At 40.1% G+C, this 18,180-nt stretch overlaps 1 protein-coding gene across 1 annotated transcript in view; it reads right to left on the bottom strand.

The window, feature by feature from the left end:
* Positions 1-5,992: 5,992 nt before the first annotated feature.
* The window catches only part of MAPK10 (mitogen-activated protein kinase 10), a 195,658-nt gene continuing 183,470 nt past the window's right edge, over positions 5,993-18,180 (bottom strand). Inside the window, exon 14 of the mRNA XM_075421220.1 lies at positions 5,993-10,366. Within this exon, the coding sequence (XP_075277335.1) occupies positions 10,300-10,366 (67 nt within the window). The 3' untranslated portion in view covers positions 5,993-10,299. The remainder of the gene's footprint in view (positions 10,367-18,180) is intronic.

The raw sequence follows: 18,180 nt of genomic DNA, 5'->3' as shown, positions 1-18,180 counted from the left end.
GTGTTAATGAAGTGCTTGATTTTCAATTCTGGCTTTATAATCACAATTATATATTTTCATGTGTCATTCTATGCCTGCTAATATCTTGACATCTGTGACTCTTGCCTCTTGAAGCCTTCAAAGCAGGTTGCTATACTGATACACTAAATCTCACAACACATATGGAAAGGTAATATTATTCACACTTCAAAGAAGAAAAACTGAGGCATGACCTGATGTATTCAGGGTTACGCAGGAAACTTGGTGCATAGTACTAGACGTTTTGACTTCCAGTCACACAATCTTCATACAGGAGAGCTGGTAGTCCAGAAGGAATCATACTCTTGCTTAGTCTCTGGAAGCTTTTCTTCTGGCTACACATAGCGATAGTTATTAATCTATTTTCACTTCAGTACCTTTCATATTATATCCTGTACCATTCTGAATTTAAAACATGCCCCTTTCTCCCTGCAACTGTGGAGATTGCTGGGTAGAAGACTATCTTATTTAAATTTCAAAGGGCTTCTTTGTAAAGTACTTCCTTATGGAGAAACCACTAGTTTATGCTTTTAAATAAAATCTTTACTCAGCATGTTTAGAAATTACAGGGCATTGCGCACAAGGAGCATTTCAGGCTACATCTGCAGCAGAGTTTTATGTACAAGTGCAATCAGAGTAGAGTATAAGAATGTTCTGCTCTTTTGAGTAACTTTCATTGTTCTGAGGTTGCAGCTCTTTGGCTTGACACTAACTAATTTACCCATGCCGTCTAGATGTCAAAGAAACTGTACCTCATTCTCTTTGTTTAGGAGCTTGCATTTTTAAGAACTCAAGCATACGATGTACCATGTGTACTTATCACATGACTAATTACAATCCAACTACTTTTAACTTACAGAATGCATCTTATTATGTCAATTACAGTCAGTCATCGTCGTTAACCACGCAACAATGACTGAATCCACTAATAGGAGAAATAGCAATACAGAGTAGATCGATGCAACATTATGTGGTGGTACCTTCTTTTTTGTAGCATCATTAAATTCACAAGCACTTTATACATCCTCTTTCACCAGTGAACCATGGCAGTCCATGGCACAATATCATCAGTGAACAGAGGCAGAGGTTGTACACCAGCAAAACCACCAAGTATTCCTCAATCACGCATCCAAGACAGCACATACACCCTGAACAGGTAAGGAGACTTCAGGCCTTAGCTAATCCTGCCTGCCTTCCTCCCCATATAAAGATTGCCAATTGAAGCAAGAGCTGTGGGGCCAGGTGCTTAGCTACTGAGCTGGATATGCATTGCAAAGGTCAGAGCACTTAGCCGGAATGCGAGTTGCTGGGGCTGAGCTGGTTGTGTGCGGGGCGGCCCATGGAGGGAGATGTGCATGGAAGGGCTGGGTGTAAAAGCTGTCACAGGAGACCAGAGCTGTGTCACAGGGGTCAGAGCGTGGGTTGGTGTGACAGGCTGAGGAGCATTTCAGGGAGCTGTCAGACTCTTGCTTGGTAATGAGGCTCAAGGTACAGTGCTTGTCTGCCACAGTCGCAGCAGCTCTGGAAGCAGGCGCATCGACATAGAGTCGGGAATGGGAAAGTCTACTAATTCAAGTGTCTGCTGTGTGTCTGGACGGCACAACCTGTGCCATGACATTTGGGTGATGAAAAAATAGAGCCATCAGTGAGACATTATCTGTCTTTTGTTACCGCTGGTGCAAAGAGTAATCTCATTCTAAAATGACAGTCCTCGAAGAAGCTTTTAAAAGTGTTTAGTTCCTATTTAAGCAGAAAATGTGTAATTTTTCTCTGTTTATTGTGCTAGAATTTGATTGTGTTGTCCACATCTCTATGTAATTTGTCCCATTGCATGAAAACAGAAAATAATAGTGCCCCAGAGAAGGCATACTTAGAATTCGAAATATGTCAAAGGGGTATATTCAAATCATACAGCAAGCCACAACAGCAAAGCATAACCACATTACCAGTTAAAGCTGGAGAAAAAAACAATTGTATAGCGGTTGTCATTAACAGTGCTTTTATTACTTGGGTTATACTATCGCACAAGTACAAATAACACTTAGTCCCCTGTGATACATGTGGTCAGAACTGGGAAACTGCCATTATTTACAAATGAAAAACAGTGGCATGTGTTTTCCACAACGTATTTTCTGACCCTCATGAGCCAAAATTCTATAGAGAAATACCTTGACAACTTCAAGAACAGCAGCCTATTTTTGGGCTTGGGAATGGAGCAGTAGTACATGTTACTGAATTTTTGTGTCGTGTTAAGGAAAAGCTGACCCCTCTCCATCTATAGACTTGCATAGAGGTAGCCTATTTCTGTAATGACTCTTGTATTTTTCTGAGTACCCGGTATTTTATTTTTCTGCTAGTGAATGCTCTACTTTTTCCTTAATCTCTCCCAAGCTGTGAACTTTTCATTGAAGTGTTCAGAGATTGTTCTTCCTTAGCTCGAAGAACCAGAGCTCCATACCTGAGTGGTAGACTGCAGTTGTCCAGTGACAAAGGGGCTGCAGTCAGTACAAGCAAGGTATGAGCTGTCATTACTTTGACAGCTCCCCTCCAAGGCTTAGTGGGTACATCCTTCTGTATTTAGCCTGGGATAAACTTGGAAAATTGAAGAAGCCTAATCTAGATGTACCTGTAATTCTGTGAGGCTTGCCCATTAAACAGTATTTATCTGGCAATCCGGAAAATGCTAGTACTTTAAGGGTTTGAGGGAGTCATAATTTAAAAACCCATGGAGATTCTTGACTTGGAAGCCCCACAGACAGAGACAGAAACTGGCTGGCTTTCATGTAACTTATGAAGAAAAAGGAATTAAAAGACCAAGGTGAAAGAAAATTAACAGAGGGTTTCTAGCACCCTCTGTTAATCTTCTGTTTCGGAAAAAAAATTAAAACCCCCAAAACTCAGGGGAATGCACCCACATGCACTGTGACCAAGTCTATCACTGACTTACCTGGTTTGTACGACAGTTTAAAATTAAGCTGAAGATAAGGGGTTTAGCATGTACTATTGGATCAGAAGCTGGCCCAAATACTTAGCTGGATGCATTTGGGGAGAAGTCTCTTTTCTAGTACAGGAAACTATTTGGTGTCAATTATTTCCTTTAAAACATTTAAATAGAACTATTGTCTCCGAGGCTTATCAGGCAGAGATTTAAACAAGCAAACTTAACCATACATTATGCACATGCAGCAAAGAAAATATGAAAGAATGTATTTTTCATTTCTTACTGTAAGCTGAATTAACTTTATCATTGCTAGACAGCCATAGGAATACATCAGATGTGAAATCACCAGAGGAAAATAACCACATTTTCTAGGCTGTGTAAGAGTGGGAGTCAAAATGTGAATTATGGAAAACGAATTTATCTGGAGATCACTGAAAATTTGAAGAGCTTATCTTTTCACAGTTCCTGGGGAAATATATTAGTTTTTTTAAAAATAGTCTTTAAGATTTGTAGTCACTGCTAGTATGGTTGCCTTAAACCAATATGAGCAGTGCATTTTACATAAGCAAGTGCTATAGTTTTGGCCGTGGCTGGCAACAAAGGGCCATGCGGTCACTCTATTGCCCCTCCCCCTGCTGGGGTGGGAAGGAGAATGTAAAGAAAAAGGCAAACAACTCGTGGGTCGGGATAAGGGCAGTTTAACAGAATAGCAAATGAAGCGAACAGTAACAACAACAATACTGATAAGGAGAATATACAAAACAAAACAGCGAAATGCACAGAGCAGCTCTCACTGCCTGATGCCCACGCGCTCCCAAACTGCAACCAACTCCCCCCCCCCATCTTTAATACATACAAATAGATATCATTCCCTTAGTCTATGGATCATCCCTTTAAAATATCCATTGAGTTCATTTAATCCATGACTTTGGGCTCCATCTGTTGTAACAGTCTTCCATGGCAGGAGAGGTGATGTGTGGTGATGGGCGGTTGCATGCTGCGTCTGGAGCTTGCAGCTGGTGTATCTGGTGTGGCCCGTGTCCACAGTCTGCAGGTTGAAGATGTCGATCTTGATGAAGTTGCTGGGTGCCAGTTGTTGAAGCCAGGTCCAGCCCGATCACCACTGTGCTTTGCTAGGTTTCATCAAAGTCCATCCTGCACTAGTTTTGGTGATTGTGACTGTAATATCCTTGATATAACATATAACAACTATAGTAGTGATAACAGATAGTGACAGGGACATTTAACAGTTAACATCATAGAATTTCATTTATTGACTATTCTTGCCCAAAATCAAATCCTCATCAGGTACACATTGGAGTTCCCCACCCTTTTGCATCGCCCACCAGGTGCACCCAGGTCCTTGAGCAAAAGCAATCCCGCGGACGGGCTTGCCTTTGCCCGAGGCAGGACTAACCCAAACCGTCTTCCCTAACATGTTCCGCATGTGCACTACAGGGACTTTATCCACTTCTACGGGGCGCTGAGGTTTTGACTGGGCAGGACCAGCCCGGTTGGTGGACCCTCTGGTGTTAACCAACCAGGTGGCCTTTGCTAAATGAGTATCCCAATTTTTGAAAGTCCCACCCCCCATTGCTCTCAAGGTGGTTTTTAGCAGCCCATTGTACTGTTCGATTTTTCCAGAGGCTGGTGCGTGGTAGGGAATGTGAAACACCCACTCAATACCGTGTTCTTTGGCCCAGGTGTCTATGAGGCTGTTACAAAAATGAGTCCCTCTGGATGCGACCATCCAACGAATTCCACGTCCGCCAAACTGTCCACCCATCAAATCCATATCTCTCCAGTTCAGAGAGAAGGATGTTGTGGCGGGCCATGTCAAAGACTTTAACAGAAGTCCGGACAGACAAAATCTGTAGCTCTTCCCTTGTCCACTGTAGTTGTCACTCCATCTTAGAAGGCCACTAGGTTGGTCAGGCCATGCTGGCTGTCTTGAATCATCTCCCTATCCTCCCATATGCCTTAGCATAGCTTTTAAGAGGATTTGTTCCGTGATCTTCCCACACACAGAGGCGAGGCTGACACGTCAATAGCTCCCAGTGTCCTCCTTTCTACCCTTTACATGTGTGTGTGTATATATATATATATATATATATAAAGCATATATATATAATGTTAGCTGTTAAAACTATAGGATATACTGTGGTTGTGCTGTTTGGGCCAATGGATCTGTCCTTGACTAAAAAAAAAGTATGTAATTAATTTTATAAAAATCTAATGTCAATATAGAATGAGTTTCAGAGTACCCTCCATAAAATCCGATTCAATTTTTATTGCTTGGAAGAAATATCTTGGTGGTAGTGAAACTTCAGAACACTGTTGGAAATGTTGGAGATTTCATTTATGTCTAGTAGCCTAACCAAAATTGTAAGATAACAAATGGCCAAGAAAAACATGAAAAGCACTTCGCTTTTTTTTTTTTTTTTAAATCACCAGACCTTCCTGTTTCCATTCTAATTCAATGTCTCATTGAAAAAAGGTTATAGCTTTGTATGAAAAGTACTTATGAACAGTGTCAGGAAGAAAAACAATGTTTACATCACTGTGATTGTAAATGGATTTGAATGTTAGAGAAACAGTTGTAATCAAAGCACACTAAAGTAATTATAGCAAGTTGTTTTTATGCCATTCCTGAATACCAAAGTATTAAAAAAAAAAATAATCAGAATCAACCCTGGCAGTAAATTGTTTTCTAGCTCTAGTATATTATTCAATCTTTCATTGTCTTGTCAAGGAAGTGGCTGAAAATACTGTATCATGTCAAATGTTTACCACCACAAGCCAGAGTATTACCACAATACAGAAACTAACTACAGCCAATAACTCTAAACTGCAAAGCAAAGTTTTTTTATGTGCCTCGCTGTTCTCCAGAGGGCAATTGCCAAACGTGACTGCACTGCATTTGATGATAGTTATACTACTCCTCTTGAAAAGCAGGGTTTGAGAGGTGAAAGTGTATGAAGCAGTTCACGCTGTGGTTCTGATTTCAAAGACTTGCTATTATTTTCAATCACGTATAATAGTTATTCATGCAGAGTAACTTTAAAATCTGGAGCGTCTTTTTGGTTCTTCCTTCTAAAAAAATATAATTAGTTCAGGACAAGAGACATATAGAAGTCATTTCCTGAAATTGTTACACTTTTCTGAAAAGTCTTGTGGTGGTTGGAGTTGAAATTCAGGGTCCAGAGAAAGGGATGGGGCTGTCAGACTCTTACACCACACTGCTGTACAGGAATTGTGCATTTAACTCCTCACACCAGAACAACATCAGTCAGAATCAGTACAAAAGAAAAATGAGCCAAAACCACTTCAGCTGCCATTTATTTAGTAATTTTACAGAAAACAATTACATTTAGTCTCAGCAGTTAGTTTCTTTCTCTACCTTCATCCGTATATAAGGTTTGACCTTGACTCTGCCTTGTTTAGGCAGATCTGCTCTCAGTGTAAAGAGCAGTTTTTGCCTGAACAAAGGATACAGCCTTGGATCTGCGTGAGCGTTGTTAGGAAAGGAGAATGTGCATATGGGGTCTGCGGTATAAGAATGACTGCAGCAAGTACTTGAGTCTCCCTTTCTCATTGAGGCCTTAACTCTACGCCGCTGTGGCATGGATGACCGAGATGAGGAGGAGACTGTAATGCATCACACTAGTAAGCTCTGCTTGTACAACATCTCTGTCCTGAAAGAGAAGGACGAGTTTTTAGTGTGTCAGAAATGTGGAGGGAAAGGGTTGAACTTTAAAGGGTAATTTAAAGGATTAAAGTACACCACTCACACTTTTATCACCATCATGTTATGTCTTTTAATTGCTATTTTAAGTTCTGCCCAGTTGAAGAACAGTCATTTTCTTTCCCAGCTTTGGGAGCTGCCTGCCTTACCCTTTTAAGTTTGAAGCTATCTGAATGGGTAGGTCAGAGCTATGTGAGTTAGTTAGAAGAGGCCTCCCATGGGCAAACCAAAGACTAGTTCTTAGCCTGTGTGGCAGTAAATGTTCCAGGTCACATTAGTGAACTTCAGGGAAAACATCATGCACCAACTGAAGCAAAACCTGCAAGTCTAATTATTTGACGTCAAAGGCCACAACCCCCAAAACAGCAATTGCTTTCAGAACACCGTGCAGAAACAGAGTTCTCTTGGCACTGAAAGGAATGATGGGGAGTCCACTACTCCTCTGCAGTGTAAAACCGGCACACCATTCACATGCTGGGACAATGTGCTGACCATCCCCAGCTCTCCATTCTTCCCCACCCTGATGTGCACGCATGTATGTGGGTGTTTCAGGGGCGGTCTTACACAAGGTTACAAAAGCCTGATGCTGCAGCAACACATGTGATATTGAACTGACTTCTGACTTGAGCTGAAGGTGAAGTTCTGATTTGGTAATTTACAACAATGTGGCTACAGGGAGACTGTTTCCAATTAGCAGGTATTGCTTTGTTCTATTTTGCTCATTAAACTTAGTGTTTCCTAGAAGAGCGATGACTGTAACCAGCATGGCTGTCAGGCATTCATTCAGCAGTCCGGTAACTTCAGTTCATTACTGTTGGTTATGCACACAGCTTGACTGCAACGATAGTCCCACATTCTTAACAACCTGCTTTATTTTCTTTCAACATAAAAACTCTTAAAAAAATATGCAGTGCATTCTCACATAAAGACTTGAGTAACTGCAAAAAAAGCCACTACGATGGATTAATTTGTTCCTACTACTGAGACAACTGTACTTCTCAGTAGTTAAAAGAATGAAGGGAAGAGAACATAAAATATCTTCTGCATTGCAGTGACCTGGGGGCAAGTCTATGGCCATATTTCAGTGTTGTGTTGTAACAAAAAAAAGAAAAAGCTATTGTGCCAATATGTTTCCAGGGATATCTCCCCAAAACACCACACTATATCAACTTCTGCCTATATACAATGTCATTTACTTTCCTAACTAGCCTTTGAACATATTAAGCATTGTGATAGGACTTACTCACACACACATACCACACATAGTAGGTAATCCGTACTTGAAGAAACACCGGATAGTCACTCATTGCCTGACGCAGGCCATACTGGATTCTGTTTTACAAAAAATTTGATAAGGAAATATTTTCCATTTAGCTTGGTGAATTAGTTGCAATTTTTCAGTTAGTTGCTATGTTGTTATTGCTCTGACTGCTCTTCCACTTCATGCTCTTTTGTGAAGGAAAAAAGCGGTCTTGTGTGCACTTAGTATGTTATGTAGCTATTCCCTGCATATTAACTGTGTATCTCCTACACCATCAAATCAATGGAATTATTAATTCCTTGCATGCCTTTCACTATGAAGTGCAAAGTCATTAGCTCCTCACAGCAAGATTGCAATGTTAATGCAATAACATTTTTTTGCTTTACTTGCAATACACTTCTTACAGGCAATGTAGTAGGAATTTGAATGTAATCATCATTTTAAGCAGCTTTGACATGGTGAAATGAGAGATGTGATAATTACTGAATGCTACTATCTTTAAGAGAGCTCATTTCCTGAGCTGATCGAATAATAAATAATAATACATTTATTTTTAATATATAATAAATAAATGCACTAGAGCTTAAAAACAGAAGGTACAAACTGTATCACTTAGGAAGATGAGTGTTTTCTAAAATGTTATGATGCTCAGTGTTGGAACATCAGGTTCAGTTGTACAGATCTAAAGGAAAGTTTAGCTTAAAGCAGTATCACTCAAAGTAGTCATGTGTGATTTCTTTCAACTTCAGTCTGCCACTCCTGACTGTTTCCACTGCTGAAGAAGTTGTTATAGAGATAAGGACTACTTAATATTATGACAAGATTGATCTTTCTATAGTTTGGTGGTACTGGTGAGACTCCACCTGGAGTCCTGCATCCAGCTGTGGAGTCCTCAGCACACAAAAGACCTCTTGGAGTGGGTCCACAGAAGGGCCACAAAAATGATCAGAGGGATGGAGCACCTCTTCTATGAGGAGAAGCTGAGAGAGTTGGGGCTGTTCAGCCTGAAGAAGAGAAGTCTCTGGGGAGACCTTATTGGAGCCTTTCAGTACTTAAAGCGGGCTTATGAGAAAGGTGGGGACAAACTGTATAGCAGGGCCTCTTGTGACAGGACAAGGGGTAATGGTTTTAAACTTTTAAAAGAGGGTAGATAAGGAAGATATTTTTTACGATGAGGGTGGTGAAACACTGGAAAAGCTTGCCAAGAGAGGTGGTAGATGCTGGAAACATTCAAGGTCAGGCTTGACGCAGCTCTGAGCAACCTGTTCTGATGGAAGATGTCCCTGCTCATTGCAGTGCGATTGGACTAGATGACCTTAAAAGGTCCCTTAAAAGGTCCCTTCCAACCCGAACTAGTCTATGATTGTTCCTGGATAAACAAGGCAGATGTTACTACATTACACACCCTAGACATAAGACTTGTCAGTTTCCAAAGCAAGAAACATCGAAAAGAGAGTCAATGACAGATTCAGATACCATGGGAATCTTTTTTTTTTTAGCTTTTTTTTGACCATTATAGATATGTAACTACTTTTTCTCCAGTTTCAGTAAGTGCCTTTCTTTTTTCAGTCTGTACTACCTCAATAAGTACAGGTGGAATGGCTGGAGAGAGCCCATACACCATCAGGGCAGAGTTCACCGGAGTTCGTCAGAGAACAGGAAACACAGATTGGCAATATCTTCCTGCTTGGGAATTGCTTTGTGTTAAGTACAGTAAATTTAACCAGAAAAAAAGTTCTGTGCAGATTCCAGAAGGTACTGTAGTATGTCAGAAAGATCCATCTTGTTTTTACTGTTACCAGAAATTGAAGAAAAGCATATTTAAGGTATGGCCTTTCTGTTAAAGTGGACATATAATGAAAAAAAGAAAACAACTAGAGCAGAGATTTGTGGAGAAAAGAGCTTAACAAAAAGCAGTTTCCCAGCATGATAGCGTTGTCCAATTGTACTGCTGTCTGATGGCTGAGCTATTTTAAGGGAAGAGAAATCTGCTTACATAGCATGTCTATTTGGTATGCTCAGTTAGAAGAAGTTTTCAGTAAGTAATTTCAAGTTGGACACAGACCAGACAGCTGAAAATTTATAAAAGGTAATTGCCTAAATTCTTTGTGGCCTTTTACTTCCAGGACTCAAAATAGTTTTGAAGAGATTGATGGTGGCCAGATGTACCAACACACACAATCAGTTTAGCACCACCATTATCTACCCTTCAGTTCTGCTCATTTGACCATCTTTCTTATCCCCTGCGCTACAGGGAGCGATTTGCATACATTCGTACACAAAATTTATTGGAAAATGAAGAAAAATTAACGAAAACTTACTGAACATGTAGAATTATGCTTTTGTCCAAGAAACGCTGCAGACCATCAAGTACACGATGAACTGTCCAGGGTCAATCTGGCTGGAGAAGAAATGCAACAGAGATGATTTACAAGTTCATGAAGGGTTTGCTTGATTTTGCTCTTTCTGGAGCCTCCAGCACATTTTTGCCTTTAGGTGGCACTCTTCACCTGTATCGTGCGTCTTCCTTGCTCATACAGCTCTAGGATACCACATTCATAGGAGTAAGATGAGAGCAACATTAACCTGAGATAAGGGATCTGATCTAACACAGAGCAGAAGCTGGAATAACCGTGGCTGCCTTCTGCCAGCAGCTTTAAAAAAAACTCTTTGCATTGCACACGCTGATTTTCTTTTTCCCCTCCCCAGCTGAATGGTCCCGTGAACTGGTTGCAACACAGTGCAAATTTGATGTGGAATCACCCCCCCTCTGGATTCGGTGTTACATAACAGTGGCAGTGATTTTTTTGCAGTACATGTGAGTGTTTACCTTTGTCTCTGTGCTAACTGCTTAAAAACCCGATGCTAAAACTGATGGATAGCCTGGTTATCCTGTTAATTTCCTCATGCTAGTAATTATGGCCAAAAAAGGAAATTAAAACTTCCTTCATATATTTCATAAATTGCATGACACTGTAGGCAAATTAATTATTTTAGCAATACATGCTGTAATTTTATTGCCATGTCCACTAACCCTGTCTTGTGCTTGTAAGAAAACAGAGTCAGAAAGCTAAAACTGTTAAGTACAACTGTACTGAAACCTGGCCAGCATTCTCCTGCTGACCCACCTGCAGTCAGCAGCATGGGATTGTGTTGCAGTGTTGTTCAGGGAGACATTACTTTTCTCCTTTCTTGTGAAAAAAAAAAAAAAAGATGAGAGGTTTGCACTTTGCCAAAAATTAGAGTTTTCCTTTATGCAGAGAATCACAATAATCCTTCAACTGACATTTCAGAAAGACATACACTAAAAATCTCAGAGGACTCCTGCTTTAAGAACACAGTTACTTATTCTGATCTCTTACATGGCATCAGGCTTTTGAAGAAGAATTTGGACAATGTTCTGGCTGCTTGGATCTCTGAAATTCAGTAGTATTCAGACATGAGGTTTGATTCCTGGACTATTTCTTGAAACGTTCATTGATTTTAAAACCAGAACTTCATCCTTCAGTCCACTCAGTTATGTGCTGGGCCCCAGAGTACATCCAGTTTTACTGACAAGAGCTTTTTTACTTGCTCTGAATTTATCTGTGTTCAAATCCTGTTAATTCTGGATTTAGGCTGACATTAAGAAAGAGTCTCCATTCCGCCCTGAACACCTACATCCACAAATCTTTCCCTGAAAGGCAGACCGCTCTTTGGAAAGCAGGTGTGAGGTGGGCACGTTTAACAGCACCCTGTGGTGACATACCTACAAGACTTTTACTTTTGCTGTTAAAGTGCCTAAGATATTACTCATCTAACATAGAAGACAAACAAAAAGTGAACATTTATTCTAGCTGTGATTTAGCATTCTGATAAGAACACTTAAAACACATCCTTTCACTTCTAAGATGATGCAACTGAACTGTAAAGGTAAGACTACTCCAAGAGCAGGAATACCATCTAGAGAATGTTGAGGACAAATTCAGCAAATTATGGGCATAAACACATCTTCCACGACAAAAAATTCCAGAGGTAATCTTTCTGAACATTTGTTGATGGCAAATCAAGACTTAAAAATATGTTTTCATGCCATCAATTTCTTAATTGCTATTACAACTTAATCCTGTAACATCAGACACGTTTTTACCTAGCTAGGGTTAACAGCAGGAAGGGGTGATTGTACAGCTGTTTACTTCATCTACACACTAAACCATTAATTGTTCTGGAAAATGGAAGGAGTATTTTGTTGCAGCGGCTACATCTTTGTAATTTCTGCCTCACAAATTTGTAAGAATCAAAAATAATTCCCCTTATTCTCCAATGTTAGACGTGAAGTAGAGGTGGGAATAATTTCACATATTTCAAATTTAGCCTAGAGAAGCTTTAAATGCCTCCATTGTTAGTTCCAGGCTTATGACGCAAGAAAGGCTAAAATCGTCCAGACAATGACAGCTACTCCCCATAACAGAACTTGCTTAACAAAAGCCCCAGTCTATCTATTAAATAGACATATGCAGAAAGAGAGCTATTTTCTCCAGCACCCTGATTATTATTGCATATATAAGTGCTCCTGGAATGTGGACAGAACATCATACAGAAATATGAGGAGACAAACAGCAGTCAATTTCAAAATAAGGCAAATATATTAGGAAATCAGCATTCATTTAACCAGCTAAACTTCCTGCCTGGCTCCTTACACTATAGCAATAATCATATTTTCTTGGAGGCACAGCAGTTCTACAATTCAGGCTCCAGGCTGTAGCATTAACAGAGGGTTTGGGAGAGCATGTTGAAAAGCAATATAATCTCCGTCTTTGTATGTACATGAACGGAGTCCCAGCCATGGGGCAGTGAATAGAGCCTGCAGAATTGTTGCTTTCTAAGCATCAGCACACACGGAAACAGAGCCAAAACTGAACAGCCTCCAGCAGAGGGTTCTACAGGAGAAGAGAAATTTCAACTCTGCCATCAGAGTAGAGAGTGAGTCCCACATACAGATCACAACAGCCATATATACTGTAAGGGGACTGTGAACTGGCCTCAGTGCATTTAAATGGGCCTCACGACACCATGGCGAATGTTCATCAGTTTGAGCGCAGAGGTGGTTCAGTGACCTTCATCCTATTCGTTTGCCTCAAGTGGAGGGGGCCGGGGAGTTTTGCGGAGGCGCTCTGATCTCCTTCCTTCAACTCTGCTTCAACACAGATGATTCCATTCATTTACTACAGCTCATCAGCATGCAACACATACTCCCCCTTACCAAACGAGACATTTAGGCTATCACACAAGCCGACTGAATTAAAATTCCAAGGCTGGTCTGTTGCTTGAAAAGGTACTTCCATTGAATACCAAGGAGCGTTATAGGAGATAGACCCATCCTGTTCAAATACAACTTCAGATGTCTTAGAATTTAAGGCTCTGGGTTATTTGAAGTTAAATCACAGCTTCAGATCTGGATTTGAAGATGTGTAAATCACTGAAATATGCTCATAAAAATTCTGACTCATGAAAAGGGCAAACCTCTCAAAAAACAATGAATCTTCAATTGTCTCAGAAGATACCCAGTAAAACAAAAAAGACTCTATCCTTCCAATTTTGCTGTAAGAATCACAAAGCCAAAATTCCCTAGCCACTGTGAATCAGAGGTTTGTATTGTATGTTGTAACTTAGCCAATCTCTGCATATACAAACTGGGAGAAGAATAGACCTTGAAAATGGTTGTGTTTTAGCAAGTCAAAGCAAGAGTACCAGCTCTGTACAGTGTGTTTGACATATCACTTAAATACCAACAACCACAGGAATTTCTTCATTTACAGTGCTTACAAGGTGCTTTAAAGCATTCTTTTCTACAGCTCCTTCCCTTCGATTTGTTTTGACAGAAGGCTGTTTGTGATTTTTCTTTTCACCTCTACACATGATAAATCCAAACATAAAAATATCCATTGTGTATTATGGTTTGACTTGCTTGTTAATGTAATGGGCACAGATAGCTTATGCAAGAATTGAGAAAAACAGCAATGTTTTTGAAAGGGAAGTACCTCTCTCCTTTTTGTTCTTTTTTCACATGAAGTGTTCAACTTTGTGAAAAATCAGTCCCCAAAGAGTAGCTGCAGTTGGTGTGCTGGTTTTGGTTTGTTTTGGGTTTTTTGTTGTTGTTCTTGGCTTGAGCTTGTTTTATGTTTTTTAATGGTGGAAGAGATGGGAGAGGGATTAGCTTTTGCTTGGCAGTTTTTCTTCATTCTTTCGAGTCATTTGGTCATTTTCCCCCAATATTTTTAGACAGTCAACCAGAGGAATAAACTCTTAACCTACTTAAAGACAAAAAGTCTGACTCATAATGCATTAAGATTCCTTTACATTTCTGTAGCACTGCAAGTACTTCTTAAATGAGTGGTGGTATACAGGATTCATAGAATCATAGAATGGTTTGGGCTGGAAGGGACCTTACAGATCTTCTAGTTCCAACACCCCTGCCATAGGCAGGGACACCTTCTACTAAACCTGGTTGCTCAAAGCCCCATCCAACCTGGCCTGGAACACTTCCAGCGAGGGAGCATCCACAACTTCTCTGGGCAACCTGTTCCAGTGCCTCACCACCCTCATAATAAAGAATTTCTTCCTAATATCTAATCTAAATCTGCCCTCTTTCAGTTTAAAGCCATTACCCCTTGTCCCTATCACTACACACCTTTCTAAAGAGTTCCTCTCCAGCTTTCTTGTAGGCCCCCTTCAGGTACTGGAAGGCTGCTCTAAGGTATCCCTGGAGCCTTCTGTTCCTCAGGCCGAACAGCCCCAACTCTCTCAGCCTTTCCTCATAGGAGAGGTGTTCCATCCCTCTGATCATTTTTGTGGCCCTCCTGTGGACCCTTTCCAACAGGTCCATGTCTTTCCTGTGCTGAGGGCTCCACTGCTGGGTGCAGTACTCCAGGTGGGGTCTCACCAGAGCAGAGCAGAGCAGAGGGCCACGCTTCTTTTGATGCTGCCCAGGATAAGGTTGGCCTTCTGGGCTGTGAGCGCACATCGCTGGGTCATGTTGAGCTTCTGGTCAACCAGCACCCGCAAGTCCTTCTCCTTAGGGCTGCTCTCAATCCACTCTCTGCCCAGCCTGTGTTTGTGCTTGGGATTGCCCCGACCCATGTGCAGGACCTTGCACTTCACCTTGTTCAACTTTCAGCCTAAGCCTATGAAGCACATCAGGAAGAGCACTAGCTGAATTTTGTAATCCTGGCACTTCCAAATGTTTACAGTTTTATCCATGTCCCCTAGTGAGGGCTGAAGAAAAGAAACAAGCCAGGAGAGCTGTATGAGCATACTTTGTATCATCTTCATTGATACCCTTCATGCCATTCAAATAGGACTCCAGAATACACTATTTTAATTAGCAAAGCTTGTTTTAAAGTAAACAACACAAACACTCCTTACAGAACAGTCACAGTCTCCCCTGCTAGATGTACAGGCTTTTTGGCAAGATCACATTCAAACAGCATGAAATTCACCCCTGTGCCCAGCCCCCCAGAAGACCCTCGCACTGCTTTAACTTCCACCTAGCTGTTCTGGATAGGAGTGGTTTGTGGCATCAGGACCGAGGTTCACTACAACTTTTCTCCAAAAAAGAAATGATCCAAATCCACATCTGTAAAGATCAGCAGTTTTACCACTATAAGGTCATAAAGGTGTAATACAGGCATCATGCATAGCGTACATACCGTATTTCAGTTGAGTCCTGTCCGTGCATGACTTTGAGCCCCTGGGAAAGTAAAGATGCACAACACACATGTAATGAAGCCCTCAATCAACCTTGTTTGCTGCGTTGTGCTCTTTATTGGGAACACTGCAAAGTCATTCAACCGACAGGAGTCAAGACAGCAGTGAGAAGAGTATCCTCATGAGGAGGCTCTGACAGGATTCCTTTTGACACATGGGAGAACACAAGATTTTCATCTTAGTTCAGTAATTGCTAAATGAACAGAAATCAGAAATCAGTGATGCGACAATGACCCATAAAACACTGATGACTGAAGCGTTGTTCTGCCCCGCACTACACGCAGGGAACAACAGATGGTCAAAGGAAATCATGGTAAAACCAAAACAATATGGAAATAAGGTTGGTTCCTTAACAAATGTCACTACTGCAGTCCATTTATGCTGATTGACACCGGTTGTTCTTTTCAGCTATAACTGCACAAAATCAGACATGTCTCATCTTCCAGTTTTGATACTGAACTGTTGCTGTGGTTGATTTTCTTTTGTTGGTCAAGTTTCTTTTTCTTTTTTTTTTTTTTTTTTTTTTTTTACGTCTACGTTTATCAACACTGATACATTACAGATCTCATTAGTTATACTTTGAAGTCTGATCATGCAGAACTACAGGCAGGTGCAACTTAGATCTTATTACAGGATGGACATGGCAAGGTGAACAGTTATTTTTGCTAGTTAAGTTCTGGAGCTTCGTTACTGTTGTGGCTTAATGTATACTGGCCATAAGTCCTACTTACTCAATTTACTAAATATACATGATTCTATATGTACACTGAAACCTCCAGCACGCTCCTTTTTAGCATGTGGTTAACTTAGGAAAAGGTCAGAGGTCAACCATATTTAGACATACAGCGGCCTTATTGTAAAAGATTTAACAGAAGTAGTGTGTTGGATTATTACATATTAGTTACAGAGGAAGGGGGAAAAAAAAATCAATACAAATATTTACATTATAAATATCTTGCTTTCCAGAAGACAAGAATGGCCCTGTTCAGTGAAAATTAGCAAGAGAGACAGGCTTACCTGTCTGAAATGGTAAGCATGGTAGGGATACATTTATTTCCTAAATGAACTGTGTCTTCCTTCAATATGTGCTTTTCAGCTTTTCGCTCTCAGGTAAAAAGGCACCATTAGCCTCACTTGAAGTTTTTCAACATTCTTTTGTCGAATCAAGCCCTCTTTAAAACTCAAACTTGGCATGAGTCAATAGGCCTGAACAGAAATTCAATTAAACCTCTTGCAATCAATAGTTAATTTGAAAAAAACAAAAGGAAAAGAAAAAAAAAGTCAGGCCACACTGGCAAGTTCCTAATACACTAAGCAGATTCCACTAAATTCCACTGGACAGGTCTGTTTTCCAGTTCATCGGAGAAGATGACACATTCACCATTCCCCCACCTCCCCCAAACGTCTTACTAATTAAGACATTACATGTTTGTGGAATATTCAAACCTACTGCACAATTACTTTCTTTTTGTGTGTGTGTGAAAAAGATCACGTTGAGCTTGCAATAAGTTAACTGTCCTTTGTAAAGTGGTGGAAGTTCAAATAAGCACAGCCATCAGATTCTTGAAGATGTGTGATTATGTTACAATTATGCTTTTTAGCCACACTGAGAACTTGGATCAAATTTGAATAGAACACAGGTTCTAAAAATTACATCCATATGCACTCCCTCTCTTTCCTACACACACGTACGGAAACAAAGAAAAACAAAAGCCTAAACTTAAAGTGAACCACCAACTCAGAATTTTCTGCCAGATTATGAAAAGAAAAATCTAATTCTTCCGTGCAGGTTTTCTTTCACATTTCTCTCCCTGGAAGCACACAGAGTTTGTTGCAAAATGCCCCCCCTTTTTTTTTATGTTTGAATTAAAACAAAATTTTAAAATCTCAATAAGCGTGAAGAAAGAAATGTAGATAGATCTGAAACTAAAATAATTTTTGATCCTTTGAAATACTGCAAAGTTTGTAATATAAATAAGCTAACATTGGCTATTAAAAATAATTTTGAATTAAAATATTCCAATTACATTTTACAATGATTTCAGGATACTCAAAACACTTTTTTCCTGTTTTTTGTTTTTTAATAAAAAATTTTATTTTGAGATTTGCTGAAACTGACTCTCACGCAGTTCTAGAATTGTCTACTAGTGTATTTTTCATGAGAAAATATGTTAATGGAAAAGAAATCACTGGTGCTCACTGACAAACATAAGAATACAATAGCACTACTTTGGAAAACTTCCTAAAGGCACTGCAACAAGTCTGATTTCTTAAGCATCATTAGCCCAAAGATTGAAGGTAAAGCAATATATATGAAGATGAAACCATATATATGAATCAACTCTTGATTATAAGTTTAGAAGAGTGATACAGTGACATGATCATCTGTCTTGTGCAATCTCTGGAGAGCAATGTCGTGCAGGAACTGGTGATATCCAGAGGAGGACCATCAGTGCATTAGGGAGGTAC

Source organism: Opisthocomus hoazin, chromosome 5 (assembly GCF_030867145.1).
Source record: "Opisthocomus hoazin isolate bOpiHoa1 chromosome 5, bOpiHoa1.hap1, whole genome shotgun sequence".
Taxonomy (NCBI): Eukaryota; Metazoa; Chordata; class Aves; order Opisthocomiformes; family Opisthocomidae; genus Opisthocomus; species Opisthocomus hoazin.
The sequence above is the reverse complement of the archived record's forward strand: the minus strand, read 5'-3'. Positions and strand labels throughout refer to the sequence as shown.